At 71.1% G+C, this 23,944-nt stretch overlaps 1 protein-coding gene across 2 annotated transcripts; it reads left to right on the top strand.

Annotated features, from left to right (window-relative positions):
• The first annotated feature begins 7,934 nt into the window (after positions 1-7,934).
• On the top strand, positions 7,935-23,666 carry SLC22A18 (solute carrier family 22 member 18). Of its 2 annotated transcripts, XM_059710740.1 has the most exons (11): positions 7,935-8,059; positions 10,072-10,321; positions 11,711-11,808; positions 12,378-12,538; positions 13,076-13,208; positions 17,650-17,762; positions 19,041-19,148; positions 19,727-19,827; positions 21,606-21,707; positions 21,812-21,932; positions 23,434-23,666. In XM_059710740.1, the coding sequence occupies exons 2-11, from the start codon at positions 10,178-10,180 to the stop codon at positions 23,619-23,621; spliced, it is 1,269 nt and encodes a 422-aa protein (XP_059566723.1). In that variant the 5' UTR covers positions 7,935-8,059; positions 10,072-10,177; the 3' UTR covers positions 23,622-23,666. The 2 variants fall into 2 exon arrangements, with proteins under 2 accessions (XP_059566723.1, XP_059566722.1); XM_059710739.1 differs by lacking the exon at positions 7,935-8,059 and having other exon boundaries at positions 9,951-10,321.
• The last annotated feature ends 278 nt before the right edge of the window (positions 23,667-23,944 follow it).

Below are 23,944 nucleotides of genomic sequence, written 5' to 3'. Positions count from 1 at the left end.
CCCGCCCCCTCGCCCCATGCCCCCCCACCCCCGCGCCCGCCCCCCGGGCTCCTTTGTCTGCAGGCGGGGGCCTCTCCGCGGTGGCGGCTGCCCCCCCCCCCAGCCGGCGCGCCCTCCCTGGCACCGCGAGCCCCGCGTCCGGCCTGGACCGAGTCGCCCCCCCTCCCCGAGGGCGCCCAGCCTCGGGGCTCCCCGCGCCCGCTGAGGGGGTTGTGCCCGCTGCCGTGCGCTGGTCCCGGGCAGGGGCGAGGCGGGGTCTGCAGCTGCCCCCCCATCCCGCACGGCCCGCTTCGCCCGGGGCTGGGGTCCCTGGTAGGGCTCCGCGCACCTGGAGCCCGAACACACCTGCTGGCCCTCAGGCCCGCGAGCGGGAAGGGGGAGGCCGGAGGGAGGACGGTCCGCTCCAGGCTTTCACCAGAGCCGCGCTGCCGCCGCCCTGAGTTCTGGCCCTCTGAGCCCGGGGCTGGAGCCTGGAGGTCGTGGGGCCCCCCAGCCCTGCCCAGCGGGTGGGAAACAGGTTCTGGATCGTGTCCCTGATGGGGTCGGGTCGGCACCTCTTGGGCCTGGACCGGCCACGCCAGGCTGCATTCGGCCCGGGGGGCATGGGTCTGGCTGGGGCCGCTGCTGGGTGGCTGTTGGACAGGGCACTGGGGGCTTCTCCGTTGGGGTTGGCCGGGCACCGCCCAGCTCAGGGCCTGGACAGCTTTGCTGCTCCTCTGTGCCAGCCTGGTCTCTTGTCACATGGGGAGCCCCCCCCCCGCCCTGCCACCTGCCCTGGCTGCATTGGAGCCGCACCTCTCCTCCATCGGACGGCGCGCACCCCTGGGTGCCCGATAAAGACTGTAAGAATGACAGTCGCGCCAGCCAACGGGCCTGCCACCGTGCGGGGCCTCGGAGCGGCCAGGAGGGAAGGACCGGGCGGGACTCGTGCCCTGGTCCCCACATTGGAAGAGGGCGGGGGGGGGGGGCAGGTTTGATGTGAGGGGCAGGTGTGTGGACAGACTGGGGCCCCCTGCCGTGCGTGAGTGCGGGTAGTTCAGTGACAGTGGCCGCCCGCAGCATGTGACACGGAGTCCTGCCCGGGGGCTGGGAGGAGCACGTCCTGCCCGCCTCACCTGTTCTGCAGGGAAGGGAACTGCTCCACTCCGCCCGGCAGGAGCCGGTGGGGGCCGACCCCCTCCAGCTGCCTGGCCTCCCAGCTCGTTTCTCTGGGGGCCGTGGGACCCCTCCTCTCTCAGCAGAGAGGTGACCCCATCTTTGGCGTGACCCTGAATTGAATCAGGAATGGTGGCCACTGGCTTCCCGAGCCTGGGCCCTCCCCGGGCAGCGGGGGCAGAGCCGGGGGCGGGAGGGCAGCCCCGGGCTGGAGCTGGAGGCCGAGGCCTAGGCCACCCCAGGCGCCCGGTTCGGAAGTAAACGTCTCTCTGGATACAACCACCAAGTTCTGCTTTTGTAATTCAGAGGACACGGAAGGAAGCAAAGGGAGGCATGTGTGTTCCTGGTGCTGGAAACAGCGCTGCAGTCCCACGGCCTGGGGTCCGGGAGCCCTGGTGGGGGGGAGGGGGGCCCCGGCGCCCTGCTGGCACCTGGCACGTGCCCCTCATCACGCTGGCCACGCCCTCGGAGTGGATGGGTGCCGGTCCCCAAGCCGCCCTTCTCCTCCAAAGGCACGGACGCCACCAGCCTTTGTCCCAGCCCTGAGCAGAGGGGCCCAGCATCACAGCCCTGCGCCTCCCGCCAGCAGGCCTCCCCCTCCTCTCCCCGCGGTCCAGGGAAGAACAGCGGGGACGGTGGGGTTGGGGGGGGGGGACCCGGAGCCGCAGAAACCCCGAGTGACCGCCGAGCAGAGCCACGGGCCCACGGGCGCCCCTGCACACCCGCCTGCGCCGGGGGGAGAAGTACCCTGTTATTGCGTCTGAAGTGGGGTGTCGGTTGCAGACGCACTTACTCTCATGTGACACGGGCTCTTCCCGAATGGGGCCCGGAGGATCGGGAAGGCTGTGGGGTGCCCTTCTCCCCGCGCCCCAGGCGGCGAGCTATCCCGGCTCCTTTCACAGCCTAAGACTCTGATCCACCCTCGCCCAAGTGCCGGTGGCGCGTGCCTGGCCGCATGCTGCCCCCTGGTGGCCGGCTCCGCAGCAGCGCCTCTCGGCCGCCCCAACCTCCCCTCTCCCGGGGAGCCCTGCCAGGCTGCTCTAGAAACCCACTGGGGCCGCGGCCGACCCCCTCCTGCGCCCCCGCGCCCTGCGGGGGTGTCTGTGTGCGCGCCCCAACCAGCAGCCTCTGACGCTGTCCAGGGCGCTGCCCTTCTGCAGAGGCCGCACCGATCACACAAACCCGGGCAGCCCGGCCCCGGCCTCCGGGATCCTCCCAAGAACCCACAGAGGGAGGCATTTGGATGCCCGTTTTGCAAGGCAGGAACCCGCGGCTCCCAGCGGCTCCCAGCGGCTCAGCGGCCTGTGCGCCCCGCAGGTCTGAGCCGTTCCCCACCCCAAGCCCCGACGACGCCCAACTTCCAGGCCTGGAGGGCAGGAACGCAGGAAGACTGTCCAGGGCCCCAGGTTAACCTCCCCTGACAACCCCCAAGCCCCAGACCCCGGGCTGGGCATCAGGGGGACACAGCCCTGCCCAGGATGGCTGGCCCCTGGCACCTCCCACCCAGACGGAGGTGACCAGGCTGCCGCAGGGCCAGCGGCCTTTCCCTGCAGACCTGGACTGGTCCTCCTCCCTCCACCCACCCTCCCTGCCTCATCCACTCCCCCCGCAGTTGAGGGGCACCCACACGGCCCCCCAAGAGCCACCCCCTTGACCTCAAGCCGCACCCCCAAAGGGGTCCTTCCATAAGGCCCTGGACCGCAGACCCTGAGAGCCCCCCTGAGAAGGCCCCGGCCCCTGAGCCCCCCTTCTCCTCCCCAAACTGGGGCCCGGAGGCCCCGCGGGTGTGGGGAGTTACAGATTAACCAGCGGCCCAGCGCCAGGCGGGGCCAGCTCTGCGCCCGCCCGCGGGGAGATTTGCTTGGCGGGGGCCCAGCGCCGGGGCCAGAGCCTTCCTCCCGACCGAGTTCCCGCGCTCGCTCGCCCCGCCCCAGCCCCCGGGACGGGCTGTTCTCCCGCGGCTGCCAGGCACGTCCTCCCCAGGTGCCGGCCGCCCCAGCCCCGTGGTGATGGTCGGTCCTCGGGCTCTGGTTACAGGGAGCACGGGTCCCCGCCGGGTCCTCGCCCCGGGCTCGATGGACGGGGGAGGGGCGGCGGACCCGGGAGCAGCCCTCCCCCACTCCCACCCTCCCAGGGCCTCTGGGCCCGAGGTCTCCAGCAGGGACCCCTCCCAACTGGTTGGGAACTTTCTGCTTTTAACACTGACCGTCCCGGAGGCCCCGGGGCAGGCGTGGGCAGGGAGGGGTCTCAGACATCGCGTGGCCAGCTCGGAACCACCAGCACCCCCCCCTGGGGCCCTCCTCAGGACCCTACAGGGCGGGCTGGCGGGGCTGGGGGAGCCTCACTTTGCGAGGGAAATGGCAAGACAAACAGATCTGGGAGGAGCCGGCGCCCCCTTCCTGGATCTCACGCCCCGCTGTGCCCTGACTCTCTCTCTGCTTTCCGTGGACTGTGGGGACCCCTCTGAGTCGGCATCTTCAGCCCACGGGACAGGCCACGTGGAGCTCAGAGAAGCCAGAAGTGCCACGTGAGGGTCCCCGTCAGCACCCCGTCCCTCCCCACAGCAGGGACCTGGCCCTGTGGTCACAGAGGAACAAGAGGCAGACCCCCCCCACACCGTGTCCCGGACCCCAGAGCCTCCTGAGCCTCGGTAGAGCCCGCGGTGGGCGCGAGGTGGGCACCGGCCACTGGCCGCTCGGGGACAGTCTCTGGCGGGAGAGCAGGCTCAGGCCCACGTCCACGGTCGGGGTCGGGGGTCGGGGAGCCTCCCCACGCCTTCGCCCCGCGTTCATCCTTCCTCCCGCGAGCCTGGAGGTGAGCAGCAGTTCACCAGCACAAGGCCAGGAGGTCAAGCCGCCGAGCTCTGGCCGGTCCTCCCGGGGGCACAGAAATGGGGGCTCAGCAGAGGGGGCCCCGGCCCCTCCCTCCCCCCAGAGCCTGGGCCGCCTGCCAGACCAGGCCCGCCACCTCCCCGCCAGCCAGCAGCCCCAGGCCTGAGGCCCAAAGCTGGACACCGGCTGCCCCCTGGTGGCCACGGACAGCACCGCAGCCAGCAGCCTGGGGGCCCGCACCCGGGCCTGAAAGAGGACCCCCAACCCACTGGCCCCCTCTACCTTCACTGGTTCCTCACCGGGTGGGCAAGGGCCCAGCTCTCTGTGACCCCAACTCTCCTCAAGTCTAAGGTGGGGGCGCCTGCCCGATGTGCCCGGTCAGGACAGTGTAGGGGGAAGGTTTATTTAAATAAATAAATGAATACATAAATGAATAAATGAATGAATGAATGAATGAATGAATGAATACATAAATGCATGACACCCCTGGGTGCTGGGGGGCTGTCCCTCACACCTTAGTGGGAATTGCACGCAGGGCGGGCAGGGGCGAGGGGGCCAAGGAGCAGGGAGGGGAGGAGGGAGAGACGGAGGTTAGAGCCGCAAGGTGAAGGCCAGCCCCCTCCCCTCCCGCTTTCCCCTCTCGCCCGGCAGCCCTCCGCCCCTTCCTCTCTCCCTCCCTCCTCCCCCAGCTCCTCCTCTTCCTTTTCCTGCCGGTCCCCCCACGGCCCTGCCTCCCAGCGCCCTCTGCCTTCCTTTTGCGTCAGTGCAGCCAGGCAGACCCTGGGCTGCAGAGCGAGGCTGCCTGCACCTGCCCTGCCCCCTGCCCCCCTACCCCTGCCCCCTGCCTGCCCAGCCTGGGCCTGGGCCTGGGCCTGGGCCTGGGCGACCGCGAGGGGCACACACTCAGCACCTGGGCTCAGCGTCTCCCATGCCAACGTGGAAACCCTGGCTCCCACTCTGGGCAGGGAGCTGGGCCCCACACAGCCCTTCCCGGCAGGAGCTTGGCCTGGGGAGCAGCACCCCTAGGTGCTTGGGGGGGCTGTCACCTAGGCAAGCAGGCCTGAGGGACATGTGTGCCCCACTCTCCCCATTGGCTGCGACCCCCTCCCCCAAATGAGCCTACAGCCGAAGGGAGCCCTAGAGTCCACCTCCCGCCGCCCACAGCAGGTGCAGACACGGAACCTGCACAGCTGTGGGCTGGTCGTGCCACGACGGCGGGCAGTGGGGTGCAGCTGGAACCCCGGCAGGGGCACCCCAGGTTTGGGGTGAGGAGGAGCCTGGGAAGGAGGGAGCCCAGGAGGGAGGGGCCGCACACAGGCCCTGAGCCCCTCACACTGGGGCTGAGGGCTGGGCCCCGGCTCCGGCCCCGGTGCGGGGGGAGGGGGGCTGCACCTGGAAAGCCCCCGATGCCCTGATCCCCAAGGGTCCAGCTCAGGGCCAGGTCCTGTGCCTGAGGAGGGGATGCAGGTGCCACCACCCGCGGCTGGGAGGGGGTGGTGAGGGCTGGTGGGCAGGCCCGGGCCGGGGAGGGGCCCAAGACGGGGAGGCAGAGGCTCCCAGGCCCTGGGATGTGAGGGGGAGGCAGACGGGGAGGGGGAGTCTGGGAGGACGGGGCCAGGAGGGGCCTCCGTGGTGCTGGAGGGCAGCCGGAGGCCAGAGGCGGCAGCCCTTGCTGGGCTCCAGGGAGTGCGCCCAGGGTGCCGGTGGCCGGATCCCTGCTGCTGGCAGCGGCTTTCCCACCCCGGCCACTCCCTGCCAACAGCACCCACAGCTAGAGGGATGGGCGGGCGGCAGCGGTGCCGGCCGAGGGCAGGCCTGTGGGCTGTGGAGCCAGGCCGCGCCCGGCCTCTTCCCGGCCGTGTGTCCTCGGGCCACGGGCTTTCCCTCTCTGTGCCTTGGCCTTCTCCTCGGTGAGGCTCCTGATGGGGCCCAAAGGCCATGTCCACAGTGGCCGGCACAGGCCCGCTCCCCGGAGGCAGCCTCACCCACACCAGCCGCCGCCTCTCCCTCCAGCCCAGAGGGGTGGGTAGGGCCCGGCCCAGCACGGAGACCCGTCCAGCTGCCTGTGATGGAAAGGGCGCATCGCGGGGCCCAGGGATGCCAGGAGAGCCCGCCACCAGCCAGGCGCTGCCCAGCGACGTGGCCCCGGGGACCGTGGGAGCGGATGGAGCAGGGTTTGCATAATAAGCAGCTGGGACAATGCGGGTTCAGAGGAGCCTGGCACAGAGTCTGACGCTCAGCCCGCCCCCCGCCCGCTGCACACGGGCCCGGCTCCGGCCCAGGCGGGCGCTGGTTAGAACCAGCTGTGCCAGGCAGCCTTCTCTGTGCCCGCCAGCCCGTGCCGGGCCCCTGTGTGAATTCTCAGTCCATCCTCACAAGTATCCGATGAGCAAGCGTCCCATTTCACAGTTGGGGACACTGAGGCTGACAAGGACAAGGCCCTTGTCAAGGGGAGTCATGGAGCGGCCGGCCCAGCGGGGCTGGCTGCACGGCTGGCCGAGTGCCCGCAGCCCCCTCGGCTGTCAAACTGGGGCCTGGACTGGGGGTGTCTGGCCTGTGTCCTCATCCGTGTCCGCCCGTCCAGCCAGCCTATCTCCCGGGACCTCGGGAGCCCTCCCCTCGGGGGGCGGGGTGCCTGCAGGACTCAGGGGTGCAGGCGGATCAGGGCCACGACTTGGGCAGAGCCCGAGGACGGTCCCTCATGCTGCTGCGGTTTGCAAACTGTGAGCGCGGCCCCGACGCCCTAGGGTGGGAGGTCCCCCGGCCCCCCAGGTCCCAGTGCCCGAGCAGAGGTGGTGCCGCCGCTGAAACTCAGGGGGTGTCGGGCGGCTGGCCCCCCGGAAACCATGGGGCCGGGCTCCTGAAGCTGCCGGCGCCGGGCAGGCAGGCGAGGCGGAGCTCTCCGTGCGGAGGGTGCGCGGGTTCGAGACCTCTCCCGGCTGCGAAGTCCCTCCTGCTTCTTCCGGACTCCCAGCTGCGGCCCAGCGGCCGGAGGTTCTAGAAGAGGCTGAGGGCGGGACGGAAGGTCAGAACCTGACCTCCAACTCGGACCACAGCCCCTGCAGGACCCGCTGGACCCTGAGCTCGGAGGACCCACCTCGCCCGGCCCCCACCCTCCTCAGCCAGCGGTGCCATTGTTCAGGCGCCTGCCCCCCGCCACCACCCCCCCCCGCCCCCGGCAGGACACCCGCAGCCCTTCCTTCCCGGGGGTGCAGAGCCTCCTCGCACCCTCTGCCACCCCCCCGCACGTCCACGTCCCCCGTTGCTGGCAGCAGCGGCCTGCGCTGCCCCCTCCCTGTGAGCACGGCCAGAGGTGCCCCCGGAGCAGGAGGGAGCTCAGGGCCTCGCGTGCGTGTGCAACCAGCGATCACCCGGGAGCCAGCCACACGCCTCGGGGACCGTCTGCCTCCCCCCCCCCCCGCGCACACACGCAAACACAGGCGTGCACACGCGCAGGCATCTCGCGCAGCGTGACGCGGCTGCTCAGTAAGGCCTGTCCGCGTGGCCAGGCTGCCTGGTGTCCCCCCCTCGGCCCTCGGGCTCTGGGCCACCCACAGGGGTCTCCGCCCTCCCCGGGCACATCTCCCCCGTCCCTCCCCCTCCCCAGGGCCTCACCGCCTCTCCTCCCCCCACTGCACACCGGTCCCTGCCCCGTAGGGCAGGGGTTCTCGGTTTCTCAACCCCCCACTCGTGGCTCTTTCCCTGCTGTCCCCTCCACCCGGCACGTCCTTCCCGCACCTGACCACTGTGCATCCCGCCAGGAGCTTCTCTGAGGGGCAGAGGCTGTGGATGCCGGGGGGGCTGGGTGTGGGGCCCGGGGGACTCAGGGGGCTGGTGCGGCTCAGTGAGCAGGTTGGCCACTCGGCTGCAGCTGCGTGCGCTGGAGGAGGCCGGGGCCGGGGCTGGTGCTGCTCTCCCCCCAGCCGCCCGCCCGCAGCTCCCCACGCTCCCAGGATCAGGAAGCTCCCGCCCTCCCCGGCCGGTCTGGGCAGGTCCCAGCCAGATCTGACTGCTCTGCCCCCGCTGCACCCGCCACGGGGCCGCGTGACGCAGGAGGCAGGAGGAGGGGAGAGGTGAGCAGCCAGCCCCTGCCGCCCACCCACCGGCTCCAGGGCCCTGGCCTCTCCGCCTGGCGCTGGGGTCTCCCACCCGCCAGCCCGGGCGCCCGCCTCCAGGAGGCCCGGGGGAGGCAGCCAGGCCGGGAGCCGCGGCCCAGAGCTCAGGAGCCTCCCGGGACAGCCCCATCCTGCCCCGGAGCCGGGAACCTGGGCCCCCACCCTCCCAGGACTCCGGTCCGGACACCTGATGCGGCCGCCACGCCCCTCCCATCGCCGGCCGGTGGGCAGGCTGGGCCGGGCCAGCTCACGCGCAGTCCCCGGAGGTTGGCAGGAACCGGCTCTGTCCTCCGGTGCAGACGCAGGTCCCGTGGGCACTGTTCGGGCGGGAGCCTCCCCTCGCTCAGGCCCAGGCCTGCTGCCCCCTGAGAGGAACAGCGTGGCGCCCAGGCTCCGGCTCGGCCCTCGCCCCCGGGGCCTGGGCCTCGGCCTGCCCTCGCCTCCTGGCACCGCAGGCCCGGCTCCCAGGCGTCGGCCTCCGGCCCCGCTCCTGTCCCTCTTGGTCTCTGCTCGGCTGAGCTGCAGGTCACAGGGCAGAGGGGACTTGGGTCCTGACGCCTGGGCCTGCGGCCTGGCTCTGGGCTGCCGGCAGGGGTGGCAGCAGGAAGGGAAACTGTGCCTGCAGGAAGCTGGGCCTGTGCGCTCCCCAGGGCTCCCTGTGGCTGTAAGGCCCCCCAGCGTCTGCCAGCCCCCAGGCCCCCAGCCCCCCATTCCCCAGGCCCCCAGCCCCCCAGCCCTGCCAGCCCCCAGGCCCCAGCCCAGCCATCCCCCAGGCCGCTAGCTCCCCAGCCCCCAGGCCCCCAGCCCCCCAGCCCTGCCAGCCCCCAGGCCCCTAGCCCCCCAGCCCCCAGCCCCCCAGCCCCCAGGCCCCTAGCCCCCCAGCCCTGCCAGCCCCCAGGCCCCCAGCCCCCAGGCCCCCAGCCCCCAGGCCCCTAGCCCCCTAGCCCTGCCAGCCCCCAGCCCCCAGGCCCCCAGCCCCCAGCCCCTAGCCCCCCAGCCCCCCAGGCCCCCAGCCATGCAGAGGGACCTCTTGAAGCAAGATGGCCCCAACTCTGGGGGCGTCACCACAGTGTGACTTGGGGAAACGCCATCCCAGCAGCCTCCTGGTGGGTGGGGGAGGACCCCAGCAATGCTCCAGTCTCCCTGGCCCTCCTCTGTGCCCCGCTCCCCTCCATCCCTCTCTCATCCTTCCCAGCCTGCCCCTCCCCCTCCCCCTTCGCACCCCATGTCCGGACTGGACGCCCAGTGCTGCTCAGAGGTCAGAGGCCTGCCTCCCACGGCCACAGGGAGAAATGGGTGTGCAGGCGAGTCCGGGCAAAGTCAGGCGGGGAGGGAGGAGGCTGGCAGGATGCCCGGCTGTGGGGCGGGCCCGCAGGGGGGAGGGGGTGTGTGTCAGGCTCGGCCAATGAGAGCCAGGAGGCCCGGACACTGGGGTGTCCCCGAGGGTGGGTGCCCTGGTCCCTCTGGGTGGGCTGGAGTCCCAGGTCACCCCGGGAGGGTGGGACCCCTAACCCAGCCCCAGATGGGCCAGGTTCAAATTCGCTAGGAGGGCTCCCCCCAGGACGGTGCCCAGGCTGAGCGCTGCCAAAGCAGGTGCCCCGGGTCACGGGGGCCAGGGTAGCCCCTGACCGGAGCCAGGAAAGTGGTCCTTCCCCTCGAGGCGGCTTCAGAGTGGGGGTGCGCTGTGGGCCTAAGGAGCCCCGCACCCCCGCACCCCCGCACAGGGACCCCGACCCACCCCGGGCAGGAGGCACCTGCAGCGCAGCAGTCAGCGATCACGCCAGCTGCCGGCCCCGAAGGCGTGTGGGCGCTGAGCCCGGGGGAGGGCCCTTCTCCCGTCCCCCGGGGGCCGTGTCCGTGGTGGAGGGACAGGGCCGCCCGCCACGCTCCCCAAGGGCAAGGCTGGCCCCGGGTCGCACAGCGGGTGCCGGAGCCCAGGTGGGACCCACGGCACCGGACGCTCCCCGCAGGCCCGGCGCCAGCCCTTCCGCCGCCCGGTGACTCAGCGCCCTCGCCCGCACAGCAGGACTTTGGCCCCTGCCAGCCTCCCTCCCGGATCCCCGCAAGGCCCCCAGGATGCAGGGTGCCGGGGCCCCCAGGGGCCGGGGCCAGGCCCCCTCGGGGGTGGGCGCCCTGGGCCGGCCGGGGGTCCTCCTGCTCACCTACGTGCTGACCACTCTGGACCTCACCTGCCTCTTCATGCAGTTCTCCGTCCTGCCGGTGAGCACCCCCCTCCCGCTGGCGGCCCCTCCTCGTCCCCCTGTGCACCCGCAGGGCGGGGGCCTGCCGCCCGGGACCCTCTCGCTGGGGGTCCTGGCCGCCTGGGAGCTGGGGGAGGGGCCCCGGGACCGTGCCTCCTGGACCCCATCAGCACGCCCTGGGCTCTGGCGGCACAGCCTGCACGGCCCTCTGAGCACAGCTCCTGAGGCGTCTGCCCTGTCGATCCCGCCCCTCCCTCCCCGCACTCACACCCACTCAGCTCGCTCACATCCTAGCCCCGTGGTCGGCAAACCGCGGCTCGCGAGCCACATGCGGCTCTTTGGCCTCTTGAGTGTGGCTCTTCCTAAGCCAGTGACGGCGAACCTTTTGAGCTCGGCGTGTCAGCGTTTCGGAAAACCCTAACTTAACTCTGGTGCCGTGTCACGTATAGAAATTTTTTTATATTTGCAACCATGGTAAAACAAAGGCTTATATTTTCGATATTTATTTTATAGATTTAAATGCCATTTAACAAAGAAAAATCAACCAAAAAAATGAGTTCGCGTGTCACCTCTGACACGCATCATAGGCTCGCCATCACTGTCCTAAGCCTTAGGAGGACCCTAATTAAGTTAATAGCAATGTGCCTACCTGTATAGTTTAAGTTTAAAAAATGTGGCTCAAAAGAAATTTCAGTCGTTGTCCTGTTGATATTTGGCTGTTGCCTAAAGAGTTGGCCGAGCCTCCAGCCGCACTCGGCCTCTGCCCAGGCCCACCATCCTGCTCCCAGGGGTCCATCTCAGGCGGCTGTCCCACAGCCCAGGTCCTGGGCCACGGTGTCGGACGACCTCTGTGTCCCCCAGGACACCCGGAGGCGGGGGCAGATGGCCCATCCACCCCTCCCCTGCCCCCTCCCCTGGTCTGGAGCTGCCCGCCTGCCCACCTGAGTAGGCGGTGGGTTAACTGGCCACTGTGGCTTCCTGGTTACTGCCCACCCGGCCGCCCGTCACCCCCCTGAACCCCTGGGGAGGCCCCCACAGGTTCTCACCCCCACCCAGCGACAGCACCAGGGGCTTTGGGGGGGCCAGAGCCCCTGTCTGGTCTGTCCACAGCCCCTGCCTGGGCCTGGGGTGGGAATGGGCATCGCCTTTGCCACATCCTGGCACTGGCAGGGGCTCCAGGGCAACGTGAGCCCAACACCCGCCCCTCAAGGCCCAGCTCCCTCTGACCACGGCCTGGTCGGAGCCACCTCCTGTCCTCAGCACGGGGTGCCCTGGGCAGGCCCCGCTGTCCTCGCCGTACAACGGGTCCCGGCCCCCTCCCTCCTCCGGCCCCCTCCCACCGCCGGCCCACTGGGGACCCCGGATTCCAGACCCCGGCCCCCCGCCCTGACGGCCTCCTGTGTCTCAGTACCTGTCCCGCACGCTGGGCCTGGACTCCGTGGCCTTCGGCTGCCTGCAGACGGCCTTCGGGGCGCTCCAGCTGCTGGGCGGGCCCGTGTTCGGCAGGTACCGTGGGCCGCCCCTCCGCCTCGCGGCCGCCACGGCCGGTTCCCCACCTCACGCTGGGCCCCTGGGGCGACGCCAGCTCCACCTCACAGAGGGACACACGGAGGCACCGAACAGCTTTGGTCCCTTTGGGGCCCGGGCGCCCCGACTCCCAGGGCGTCCCCCCACGACCTCCACCAGTTCTGGCTGCGAGAGAGGATTTCCCTGTGAGACGCTCGGGCTGTCAGGCCCCCTCCACTGGGGACTCGGACCTGGGACCCCCGGCCTCGCCCTCGGCACACTCCTCGGGGCCAGACCCACGTGGCTGGAGTCAGGTCTCCAGCGACTGCAGGGAAGGGAGTCCCCGAGGCAGTGACCCGGAGACGGGGCGACGAGCAGGGAGGAGCCGGGGTCTGCAAAACGCACACACCCTGGGTCCCCTCGCCCCACACCTTCTGCTCGGAGGGTGGGGGCGCCGGGCAGGCCCCAGGGGTAGGTCAGACCCAGGTCACCGCAGCGCCCCGTGGAAGGTGGGGACTGCGGCCCAGGGTGGGCGTGGGGCGAGGAGGGACCGCCACCTCTGCCCGCAGGTTCGCGGACCAGCGCGGGGCGCGGGCCGCCTTCACCGTCTCCTTCCTGGCGGCCTCGGCGCTGTACCTGCTCCTGGCGGCCGCCTGCAGCCCGGCCCTGCCCGGCGTGGCCCTGCTCTTCGCCTCGCGCCTGCCCGCCCCGCTCATGCACACGCTGCCAGGTAGGCCGGCCGGGCCTGAACCCCTCGGCGCAGAGGTCACCCCCAAGATGTTAGTCTGGACCCGAGAGCAAGACAGGACGCGGGGTGGTGTGGGGGCGTGGCCTGTGGGGGCAGGTGGGGTGCAGGGGTGGGGGCGTGGCCTGTGGGGGCAGGTGGGGGCAGGGGTGGGGGCGTGGCCTGTGGGGGCAGGTGGGGGCAGGGGCGGGGGCGTGGCCTGTGGGGGCAGGTGGGGTGCAGGGGCGGGGGCGTGGCCTGTGGGGGCAGGTGGGGGCAGGGGCGGGGGCGTGGCCTGTGGGGGCAGGTGGGGTGCAGGGGTGGGGGCGTGGCCTGTGGGGGCAGGTGGGGGGCAGGGGCGGGGGCGTGGCCTGTGGGGGCAGGTGGGGTGCAGGGGCGGGGGCGTGGCCTGTGGGGGCAGGTGGGGTGCAGGGGCGGGGGCGTGGCCTGTGGGGGCAGGTGGGGTGCAGGGGCGGGGGCGTGGCCTGTGGGGGCAGGTGGGGTGCCGGGGTGGACGCCGCTCAGCCCCCGCTTCGCCCCCAGCCGCCCAGATGGTCATCGCTGACCTGTCGGCGCCTGAGGAGCGACCCGCGGCCCTGGGCCGCCTCGGCCTCTGCTTCGGCGTCGGCACCATCCTCGGCTCCCTGCTCGGGGGGACCCTGAGCTCCGCGTGCGGGTGAGTGGACGGGGTGGGCGGCGGGGCTGGGTCGGCTCCGTCCCGCCAGCATACTCGGCCCCTCGGGCCTCAGTTTCCCCTCCTTCACGCGGGCAGGTGGGGTCTGGGGGGTGCAGGTGGGAGGCCCGCCCCGCCAGGCGGGTGTTAGGAACCCAATTTCCTACAGGAAACCGGGTGGCGGGCCCTGGGGCCCCGCGATGGGGGTGCTGGGCATGAGCCCCTGGACGGGGGAGGGCAGCTTGTGGGCGGTTTAACCACTGGGCGTGAAACACAGGCCTCTGTCCCCTCCGCGTGCACACACATGCACACACACACACTCACACACACACGCACACGCACACGCTCGTACACACATGCGCACACACACACTCACACACACGCACACGCACACACTCGTACACACATGTGCACACACATGCACTCACACGCACACACTCGCACACACCCACCGGCTTTGCACCCAGAGAGCCCAGCCAGCAGTTCCCGCACACGGGTCACAGGCACCATCCCGGGCCCACCCCACCCCACCCCACCCCTGTGGGGGGCTGCAGGGCTGCCTGTCCCCGTGGCCCGGGCCGCCTCCGGGAGAAGAGCTTCACCGTGGCCCCCGGATGCCTGGCCCTGGAGAGGCCGCCTGGCGAGGGGGCTGCCCGGAGACCAGTGCCTCATGCGGCCCTCCCACCCCCCCCAGAAGCCCCAACACCCACTCAAACCAGCTTTCCTCTTAGGAGTGAGCCTGGCACTGCCCGCACCGCCATTCGGGCCCAGGCGTTTGGCTTTGGTCTGGTGGTGGCTGCGGGCTGTGGGCTCCTTGGCCAGCGGCCCTGTGCCCTCTGGTCTCCCCCGGCCCCCTCTGCACAGGCCCCGATGGGCTGCCCTGGGACTGCGTTCAGGGGGGAGATGTCCTGGTGTCGGAACTACACACACTCACGTGCACACATACATATCCACTGTACATGCTCCCACACACATGCACACATTCCCCTTACACACTCACACACACAGGACAGCGGCTCGCTGCTCGGCTCCTGGCCGCCGTGGCTCCGTGGTTGAGCGGCGACCTGTGAACCCGGAGGCCATGGTCCAATGACCTGTCAGGGCACCTGCCCGGGTGTGAGCTCCATCCCTTATCGTGCGGGAGGCGGCCGATCAATGATTCTCTCTCATCGTGGGTGTTTCCGTCTCTCGCTCCCTCTCCCTTTCTCTCTGAAATCAATAAAAATATTTTTTAAAAAAGAAGAAGAAGGTGAGGGCAGAGGCAGGAGGACCCGTGTGACTGGAGTGGAGGGGAGGGTAGGGGGGACGGAGGGGGGGGCAGGCCGTGGAGCCGGGGCAGGCGTGAGCAGGCAGGTGTAGCCGAGCTGCTGTGCTGAGAACTGGGGGGGGGGGGGGGCCTACGGGGGCGGGGGGGATGCATGTGTGAACTCAAGGCTGTGCCCCCGGACTCGGGCTGGAGGGACGGTGGCCGGGAGGGAGTCCAGGTGGGAAGAGCCGGCCCTGGGCGGTCCGAGCCCTGGGAGCCGGTTCAGGCCACAGGTGGGGGGGGGGCAGGGGTCAAAGTGGAGGCCCAGGAGGACCGCAGGGCAGGTCCGTCCCGGGGGCCGCGAGGCGCGGGGTCATGGAGGGGGGACCCCCCACGCCCACGAGGCCGGAGTGACCACAGAGTCCGCCTGCACAGGCGCCACCTCCTTCGTGCGGGCGGGCGGGCGGGAACCTGACTCCAGTGCCGGGTCCGGGTCCAGGGAAGGGGGGCCCCCCTCTGCCAGGGAGAGGAAAACGGGGGGCAGGGGCAGGGGCTGAGGCAGGGAGGCCCCCACGCTGCCCCACCCTCCGGCCCTCTCAGCCTCTCAGCCCAGCACCTGCTCCCATTGGCTCCCTTCCTCGCCTCGCCGGGTGGTCTCCCCTGGGCAGCGCCCCCCTCGCCAGCCCTGCCCCCACTCCCTCCCGTGGCCACCTGCCTTCCTGTCCAGCTGCTGACCCAGGGGAGGCCACTGGTCTCTCCCTGCCAGCAGTTTCCAGAACATTCCATTCGCTTCCCTCTTTCATACCAAGATCTAAGGCGCTTTATGTCTTTGGAGTTCCCTTTGATGGGCAGGGAGACTGAGGCTCCCCAAGGGCCCGGGGAATCGGCTCCAATGCCCGACGCCCCGTGGCAAGGGCTGGCACCCCCTCTCCCTGCCCCCTCCCTGCTCACCTCCCCCGTCCAGAAAGGCCCAGCCACCCCCGCCTCCTCCCCAGGAGCGGGAGCGGAGAGGAAGTGGCCCGGCCGGGCTGGGCTGTGTGACGGGCGCTGGCACAACTGGTTTGGGCTCAGCCTGGAGCTCGGGCCCCGAGGCCTGGCTCCCTCGGGGCAGGGGCAGCTCTGTGCCCCCCGGGCTCTGCCCCCCAGAAGTGGCTCAGGCAGATGCTCGCCAGGCGCCAGGCCACGGGCCTAGGCCAGGAGGGTGTGGGCGCGGGGCGGGCGGCGTCGGCCGTCAGCCACGGCGAGGGGAGCTGGGCCTCCGTGCCCGCTGCCGGCCCTCCCTCCCGGGCGCCCGCTGGCTGTGATGGCCCAGCGCTGACCCAGCTGCGCCCGGGGGCCTCGGGGACTCGCCGGCTTTATCAGGAGGTGGAGCCGGGCCTCCCCGGAAGGCCGATCCCGCCCGCCGTCCGGGCGAAGGTGTGGGAAACCTTTATCTCCCTGACAGAAGGTTTCCGCCCGGCAACACCCCGGCTTCCCCTGCCGGCTGCCAAGCAGGCATCCGCTGTCCTGACTGTCTCGGGGCAGGAGTGACTCACCGTCAGCCAGGCCGCCTCCCCGCCTGGTGCTGGGTGGCTCCCCGCGGCCGTCCAGGCCCCGCCTCCAGCCCCGGTACCAGGCCCTGGGTGTGCACACGAGGGCACGGAGGCCGGGGTGATGGGCTGGGAGTCAGGCGTCCCCGTGGGAGGGCCCGGGCCCCCCGCTCCGGGCCGAGGGGAAGCGTAGGAGCCCGCGGGAGGCCTGTGGGGTCCGGGGAGGGCCAGGGGCTGGGCGGCCGGGGCTGCGGGCTGTTTGCCCACCTGGAGCTGGAGGGAGGCAGTCAGGAACCCCCTCCAGGGGCCGGTTCCTCCTAGCCCCGCGTTCCAGGGGGTGACTTCTCCGCCCCCTCATGTCCCAGCTGGCCCCAGCCTGCCCTCCCGCTGGGACAGGTGCGGGGCACACAGCCTGGGGGGCCCCAAGCCCCACCTGCAGCCAGGCCAGGGGACCCGGCCACCTGCCAGCCCCTCAGACCCTCAGCCCAGGGGGAGGCAGGCCAGCTTCATCGCGGATCATGACCTGGGGCCAGCCAGGGCGGCGGGAGGACACAGCAGGGGCCACACGGGGGCAGGTGGCCAGGCCCCGCCCTCCAGACACGCCTTGCGGGCCACAGGAGCCTCGGAGAGCAGGCAGCCCCCCGGCGACCAGCGCGGCCTCAGGGGTCCCGGGAGGGTGGCCACAGCGATGGACAGACGGAAGGACTCAATGCCCCTTCATGGCGTCCGTGAGGCTGTCTGTCCAGCCTCTTGTCTGGCTTTTGACACAAAATAAAAGGGCAGCGGGCAAAGCCGCACGGAAGGCACTGCCCTCGTGGTCGGCACCATCGGTGAAAGGGCCCGTGAGCCCGAGACCCCACCCGGCGGCCCTGCCCCCCCGAGGTCCCCCGCGGGATCGGACGGGAGGCCCTCGCGCCCAGGCCTGGCCGAAGCTGCCCCCGTCCCGCGTCCCTCCCTCTGGCCCCCGGCCTTCTGCCCTGGGGGAGCCGCGGCCTCTGCGGTGGGGGCAGCCCTCCCTCCTCCCTCCGGGGCCCTCGGTCCCGGGCCCCCGTGTCGCCGCCTCCACGCAAGGCACCATCAGGGTCCCAGAGGCGGCCTGGCTCCCGCCGCCCCTCGCTTGTCCCCGGCCCCCGAAATAGCCGTCCGAGGGGCCGCTCTGCCCCCGCATTTCCGGGGCATCCGGCAGAGAAAGCAGGTCTGTCCCCCGGCCCGGGCGGTGACGTCGGCTCTCAGATCCTGAAGAAAGAGCCCTTCTCTCTCCCCGCTCGCGTCACAGACCAGCTCCTGCGGCCGGGGCGCGGGCTGTGGCCACTCTGGGTCCGGCCGGGACCTGCAGCCTGCAGCCGGCCAGGCCACGGAAAGGCCGCTTGTGGGGGCCTCACGCACCCCGGCCTGGCGTCGAAGGCCTTTCCTGGGAGCCCTCGGGCCCCCCATCCTGACTCTGGCCACCTCCGGTCCCTCCAGTCCCGGAGGCCAAGGGGCCTCCTGCTGTGAACGCTGAGGGCCTCAGCCACGGCATGAAGGTCGTGAGGTCACGAAGGTCATGACGGTCCCGCGCTCCGGGCACAGGCTGAGCGAGAGCTGCTCCAGCCGCCGGGGGCTCCGTGTGGTTGGAGGTGGGGGGATGCTCAGGCGGCCCCGGCCCAGCGTGACCACCCCTGTCCCCCAGGATTCAGTGTCCAGCCCTCGTGGCCCTGGTGGCCAACCTCCTGGGAGCCACCCTCAGCGCCACCTGCATCCCCACCAGCACCAAGGGGGCCGGCGCCCAGGCCACCCCGCCAGGTGAGTCCCCCAGCCACACGCCCCCGAGGCTCCTGTCCCGCCGGCCAGCGCCCCGGCCCTGGGCTAGGCCCCCGCCACGCCCCCCCGCCTTCAGCAGGAGCCGCTGAGCCCAGGACCTCCGCCTGGGGGCACCTGGGGCTTGGGAGGGACTCGGCGCCCCTCAACTCCTCCCTTCCTGGAGCCTCTCAGGCGCTGACGCCATTGGAGCCACAGGGGGGGCGGGGGGTCACAGGGGGGCCTGGTCTGAAGAGACCATGGATGGAGCCCGAGGTGGCGGGGAAGGAGGTGCCAGGGGGCGAGGTCATCCTCCTCCTCCCTCTGGTGGGGCCGGAGGGGTCCCCTGGGCTGCGGAGTGGGAGCTGGGGCAGAGCCGGGGTGGGCACAGGGCGGGGGGTGACCAGGACCCCGAGGCCCGCAGCCGCAGGCGGGTACAGCGGGTGCAGTGGGTGCTGTGGGTACAGCGGGTGTGTGGGTGCTGTGGGTGCTGTGGGTACAGCGGGTGTGTGGGTGCTGTGGGTGCTGTGGGTACAGCGGGTGTGTGGGTGCTGTGGGTACAGCGGGTGTGTGGGTGCTGTGGGTGCTGTGGGTACAGTGGGTGTGTGGGTGCTGTGGGTGCTGTGGGTACAGTGGGTGTGTGGGTGCAGTGGGTGCTATGGGTACAGCGGGTGTGTGGGTGCTGTGGGTGCTATGGGTACAGTGGGTGTGTGGGTGCAGTGGGTGCTGTGGGTACAGCGGGTGTGTGGGTGCAGTGGGTGCTGTGGGTACAGCGGGTGTGTGGGTGCTGTGGGTGCTGTGGGTACAGTGGGTGTGTGGGTGCAGTGGGTGCTGTGGGTACAGCGGGTGTGTGGGTGCTGTGGGTGCTGTGGGTACAGTGGGTGTGTGGGTGCAGTGGGTGCTATGGGTACAGCGGGTGTGTGGGTGCTGTGGGTGCTGTGGGTACAGTGGGTGTGTGGGTGCAGTGGGTGCTGTGGGTACAGTGGGTGTGTGGGTGCAGTGGGTGCTATGGGTACAGCGGGTGTGTGGGTGCTGTGGGTGCTGTGGGTACAGTGGGTGTGTGGGTGCAGTGGGTGCTGTGGGTACAGTGGGTGCTGTGGGTGCTGTGGGTGCTGTGGGTACAGCGGGTGTGTGGGTGCAGTGGGTGTGTGGGTGCTGTGGGTGCTGGCTTCAGGAGCACTACGCGGGCGGGGGCCCGGGGTCAGGCAGAGGCCCCCACATCCGGGCTGAGGTCGGGGAGGACTCGGGCGCGGGCCTGACGGCTTCTCCTCTCCTGTGACCCAGGCGTCCCCAAAGCCAGCGTGTTTGACCTGAAGGCCATCACCCGCCTGCTGCTGCGGCCGGGCGTCCTGCCCGTGTTCCTGGTCAAGGTCGTCTCCGGCTTCCCCTCCGGTGAGTGCGGCTGCCCCCGGGCCAGCAGAGCGGACACAGCCAAGCCTGGGGGCCCCCGTTCTGACCCAGGCCACCCAGGCCCCGGCTCCCCCCCAGGCCCCGGCTCCCCCCGAGGCCGGCTCCCACCCAGGCCCCGGCTCCCACCCCCCCAGGCCCCGGCTCCCACCCCCCCAGGCCGGCTCCCACCCAGGCCCCGGCTCCCACCCAGGCCCCGGCTCCCACCCAGGCCCCGGCTCCCACCCAGGCCGGCTCTTGGGGCACAGGGGCGGGACCATGCCATCGATTTCAGTGAAAGGGGCCTTCGAGGGCCCCTGGTGGGTCTGGGGTCGGATCCTCCCACATCGCCAGCCCTGGGACCCCGTCTCCCATCCGCCTGCTTTGGGGTGCCCACCTATCCGAGGGACAGCACCCAGCCCTTCCTGCTCACCCGCACGGCCCTGAGGGGGGTGTCCCGTGCTGGGACCTGGCCCAACTGAGGGCAAGCGCCCGGTCCCGCCGGTATCACCGGCTCCCGACACCGTCGCCGTGGTGGACCCGCTCGGCCCTCCCTGACCCCCGCCCCGCCCCGCCCCGCCCAGGGCTCTTCATGGTCATGTTCTCCATCATCTGCATGGACTTCTTCCGGCTGGAGGCCGCCCAGGCCGGCTACCTCATGTCCGCCTTCGGGGTCCTCCTGATGGTGAGTGAGGCCGGGCGCCAGGCGGGCGGGGGCGGGCCGGGCCTCCTCACCTGCTGCTCCGAGCCCTCCCCCCACGGGCTCACCTCCCCCCTCGGCCCCCACGCTGGCTGGACCCAGGCCCTGTCCACCAGAGTCCCTCTGAGTGCCCCGAGGCAGGCGGGACAGGGGGGCCTGCCCAGCGCTGGGCGTGGGGAGGAGAGGCCGGGCTCCATGTAAGACCCCGGAGGGGGTGGGTTAGCAGGGCCCAGTGGGGCCGCAGGGAGGGGCCACCGGGAGGCGGACGAGGTCTTACCCCCCCCCCGGCCCCCCAGGGCCCGAGGAGCTGTGCGTGGTGTTGGGAGAGGCCGGCGTTTAAGCCCAAGGTCAGGCTCCTGCAGTGCACGCGCCGGGGCCTGGCCTGTCTGTAAGGAGCGCGAGGCCTGCTGCACAGAGGGGGACGCGGGCGCGGGTTGTTTCAGAGGACGCTGACGATTTGAAAGAGGTTTTTTAAAAATATTTTTTTATTGACTTCAGAGCGGAAGGGAGAGGGAGAGAAACATCTATGATGAGAGAGCATCACTGATCGGCTGCCTCCTGCAGGCCCCCCACTGGGGATGGAACCCACAACCCAGGCCTGTGCCCTGACCAGGAATCGAACCGTGACCTTCCGGTTCCTAGGTGGACGCTCAGCCCCTGAGCCGCGCGAGTCGGGCTGAAACGGTTTTGTTGTGTCAAGCAGGCAGGGAGGAGGTGGTCGGTGCCATTCTGCAGGGCTGGGCTGCCCCTGACCCCCAGCCCAGGCTGCCCCTGACCCCCAGCCCGCCCATCCCCCAGCCGACTGAGCTCCCAGCCTCAGGTGCCCCGGCACTTCCTGCCGCCCGGGTGGAGGAGGGAGAGGACCAGATAGGGAGCCTCACCCGGCCTGGGAGTGGCCTGGGGGCTGGGCCTGCCTCTGAGTCAGGGCCCTGTGTCTCTGGGTGTCCCCGCTGTGGACCTTCACCCCCTCTCCCAGGGCAGAGCCGAGGGCAGGAGGGGAGCAGCTCCTAGGACCCAGCTGGGCGTGGGGCGCTGAGGGACCGTGCGGGAGGCGGTGGCCTCGGGGAGCCCCTCCCTGCCTCAGGGACCCCGCCAGCCCAGGGCCAGCCATGTCAGCCCTCGGGGCCTCGGTTTACCCAGTTGTACCTGGGGAGGTGGCTCCTGGCCCAGTCCGGGCACAGGGTGGCTCCCGTAGACAGGGCCAGGCCGGGCGGAGGGCGCACACGGCACCGGGCCACTGGCTCAGGCCCCAGTGCAGCCACCTCCCCTCTGAGCCCGGTCTCCCCTGTGAAATGGGGGGCCCTCCCTCCCAGCGAGGGGACAGAGAGGGGCTGAGGAAGCAGAGCTGGGGGCCAGGGGACACTGGAGGGGCCTTCACAGGACCACGGGGTCCCCACACTTGGACCCAGGGCCACACGGGCATTTTCAAATGATAAAAGACGTGTTTTAACGTCACGTAACCCATCGCCCCCCCAATGAAACGGCCCCTTTTGGATTAGGACGCTCATCGCCCCTGACATTAAAGAGACGGGATTCGCAGTAAATGTGAACATGGACTTCTGAGTGGCTGGCCGCACACGTGTGTGGGAGCGTGTGTATGTGTGTGCGCATATGTGAGGCCCCCACCCCCCTCCTCTGTCTCCCCAGGGTCCTTGGGGCCCACCCTTCTGCCCTAGAACTGGTCACTGCTCAGGGCTGGGCTGCAAAGGGTGTGGAGGTGCCCCTGGCCGCAGCCCCGACCCTCCCCCTGTGCCCCCCCCCAGGTCATCCAGGGCCTGGTCATCGGCCGGCTGAGCAGCCGCTTCTCGGAGGCCGCGCTGCTCCGGGCCAGCGTGCTGGTGTTCAGCGTGGTGGGCCTGGCCATGGTGAGCACCGGGCTGCACCCACAGGGGGCGGGGTCCCAGGGATGGGCCTCCTGCCCTATCCCCTGGGCGCCCCCATCACCGCGGCCCTGCCCGCCCCGTGCCAGGCGCTGATGTCCAACGTGTTCCATTTCTGCCTCCTGATGCCCGGCCTGGTCTTCAGCCTGTGCACGCTCAACGTGGTGACGGACAGCATGCTGACCAAGGCCGTCTCGGCCTCGGACACCGGTGAGCGCCGGCTGCCGGCGAGGAGGCCTGGGCCGGGCCGCCCTCGGGAGTCGGCTCGGGCTCGGGTGGAGCAGCTGTCCTGCTTCGGGGCAGGTGGGGGAGAGGCTGGGCCCAGCCGGCCCTGCACCTGACCCTGCAGACCCGTCCAGGGCCAGACCTGGGCTGGGAGGAGGGCGCCCTGGAGGGGGCATCGGCTTGGCTCTAACGTACCGGCAGGACTTCACTGGAAAGAAGCGGGAGACGGCCTCCAGGCTGGGCCCAGCTGAGCCAAGGTGTGGAGGTGGGGGTAGGGGAGGCTCCTGCGAGGCCAGTTAGGGAGCCAGCCCGGTGGGCGGGGAGTGGGGAGGGCCGAGGCCGAGGCGGGCCGGTCCCCGCTCCCCTCCCCAGCTCGGGGCGCAGGTGTTGGGGTGAACGGCACAGCTGGTTAAACCCAGGCAGCCTCGGGCCTCCCAGGGGGACACTGGCACGGTGCAGGCCGAGTTCAGGGCTCCGGTGTCTGTCTGCGGTGAGGGGGTCCCCAGCTGCAGGGGCGGAAAGCTCAGGGGGCCTGGCAGACGCTCGGTCCGTGCGTCTGTCTGTCCGGGAGGCGCTGACTGAGGTCTGGTGGCCCGATGCCTCCAAAACCTCTGAGGCCCGTAGTCCTGGGGTCCCGGGAGGCCAGGTGGGGCCTGGAGGGCTTCCCGGAGGGGGTGGCCAGCTCGCTGGAGAGGCCAGGAGGAGCAGCCGGGGACAGGCCTGGAGAGGTGAGGGCAGGGCCTGGCCTCACTGCGCCTGAGGCCCCACCCTCTGCTCCGAAGGAGCCAGGAGCTGGTTCCCAGCACCAGCCTGGGAACCCTAGGCCACAGAGGGGGCGGTAAATTGCTCCCCGGTGTCTGCCGGGTGGGGTGCGTGGGCGACGGGAGAGGCTGCTCTGCAGTTTCCCTCCGGCCCTGAGCCCAGCGCGGCCTCGCCAGGCTGCCAGCCCAGCCGGTGCTCTGACCTCCCGGGGCTCTGGCCGCCCGGGGCTGGGACAGTAGCCACAACGTGCTTGCCCACGGCCAGGGGAACCTGGGAGGTGGGGTCAGAGGCGGTGGGGTGCCCTTCCTAAGCCCCCAAGGCCTTCTGAGCCCTGTGGGGCGCTGTGTGGGGACCCTGGGCTGTCGCGGCCACCTTGTTCCCCAGGCCCAGCCCTCACCTGGTGGCTCACCTTTTGCCGCCAGGCCCCCCCCACCCCGTTCCTGTTGGCTGCACACCATCGCCAGCTCCCTGGCGGCCGGGGCAGGGGGGCCCCCCACCCCCGTGACCGGACCCCGTCCGGGCCCCCCCGTGCGTGGGAACTCTCCGGCCCAGGGCGGTCGGGGCAGGGGGCCCCTTCACGGCTGAGTGGTCCCCAGGGACCAGGCCCGCAGGCCCTGGGGGAGGGGCTGGGGCACAGCGGAGGGCGGGGGAGACAGGAAGTGAGCGGTGGGGTGGTGACGCGGAGGGACCCCCCCAGGCCTGACCCACACCCCCCGCCCCACAGGGACCATGCTGGGCCTGTGTGCCTCGGTGCAGCCGCTGACCCGCACGCTGGGGCCCACCCTGGGGGGCCTCCTGTACCGCGGCTTCGGAGTCCCCGTCTTCGGCCACGTGCAGTTCGCCGTCAACCTCCTGGTCTTCCTGGCCCTCTGGAGGCAGTCCACACCCCAGAAGACGGACAAAGTCTGGTGACCTTGGCCCCTGGGCACAGACTGGCAATAAATTCCCTGGGCACCACTTCCGGCCTGGTCTCTGCGGGCTCCCACGCAGGCCTGCGTCTGGTTGGGCAGGAGGCCTGGCGGGGAGAGATGGAGCTGGGAAAGCTGGAGGGCTTCTTGGAGGAGGGGGCTGCGGCCTCGGGCTCTTGGGGGGCAGAATCACCCAAAGCTTGTCCCGGTTGAGAGGGGCCCTGCCCCCTGAAGTCCATCACCACCTCCCGTGAGAAGTGCCCCCACTGTCCCTGTGCCCAGAGAGGGGAGCCCGCTGCCCCCACTTCCCTCCTCCTGCTCCAGCAC

The sequence above is a fragment of the Myotis daubentonii genome, chromosome 9, assembly GCF_963259705.1.
Source record: "Myotis daubentonii chromosome 9, mMyoDau2.1, whole genome shotgun sequence".
Classification (NCBI taxonomy): domain Eukaryota; kingdom Metazoa; phylum Chordata; class Mammalia; order Chiroptera; family Vespertilionidae; genus Myotis; species Myotis daubentonii.
The sequence above is the reverse complement of the archived record's forward strand: the minus strand, read 5'-3'. Positions and strand labels throughout refer to the sequence as shown.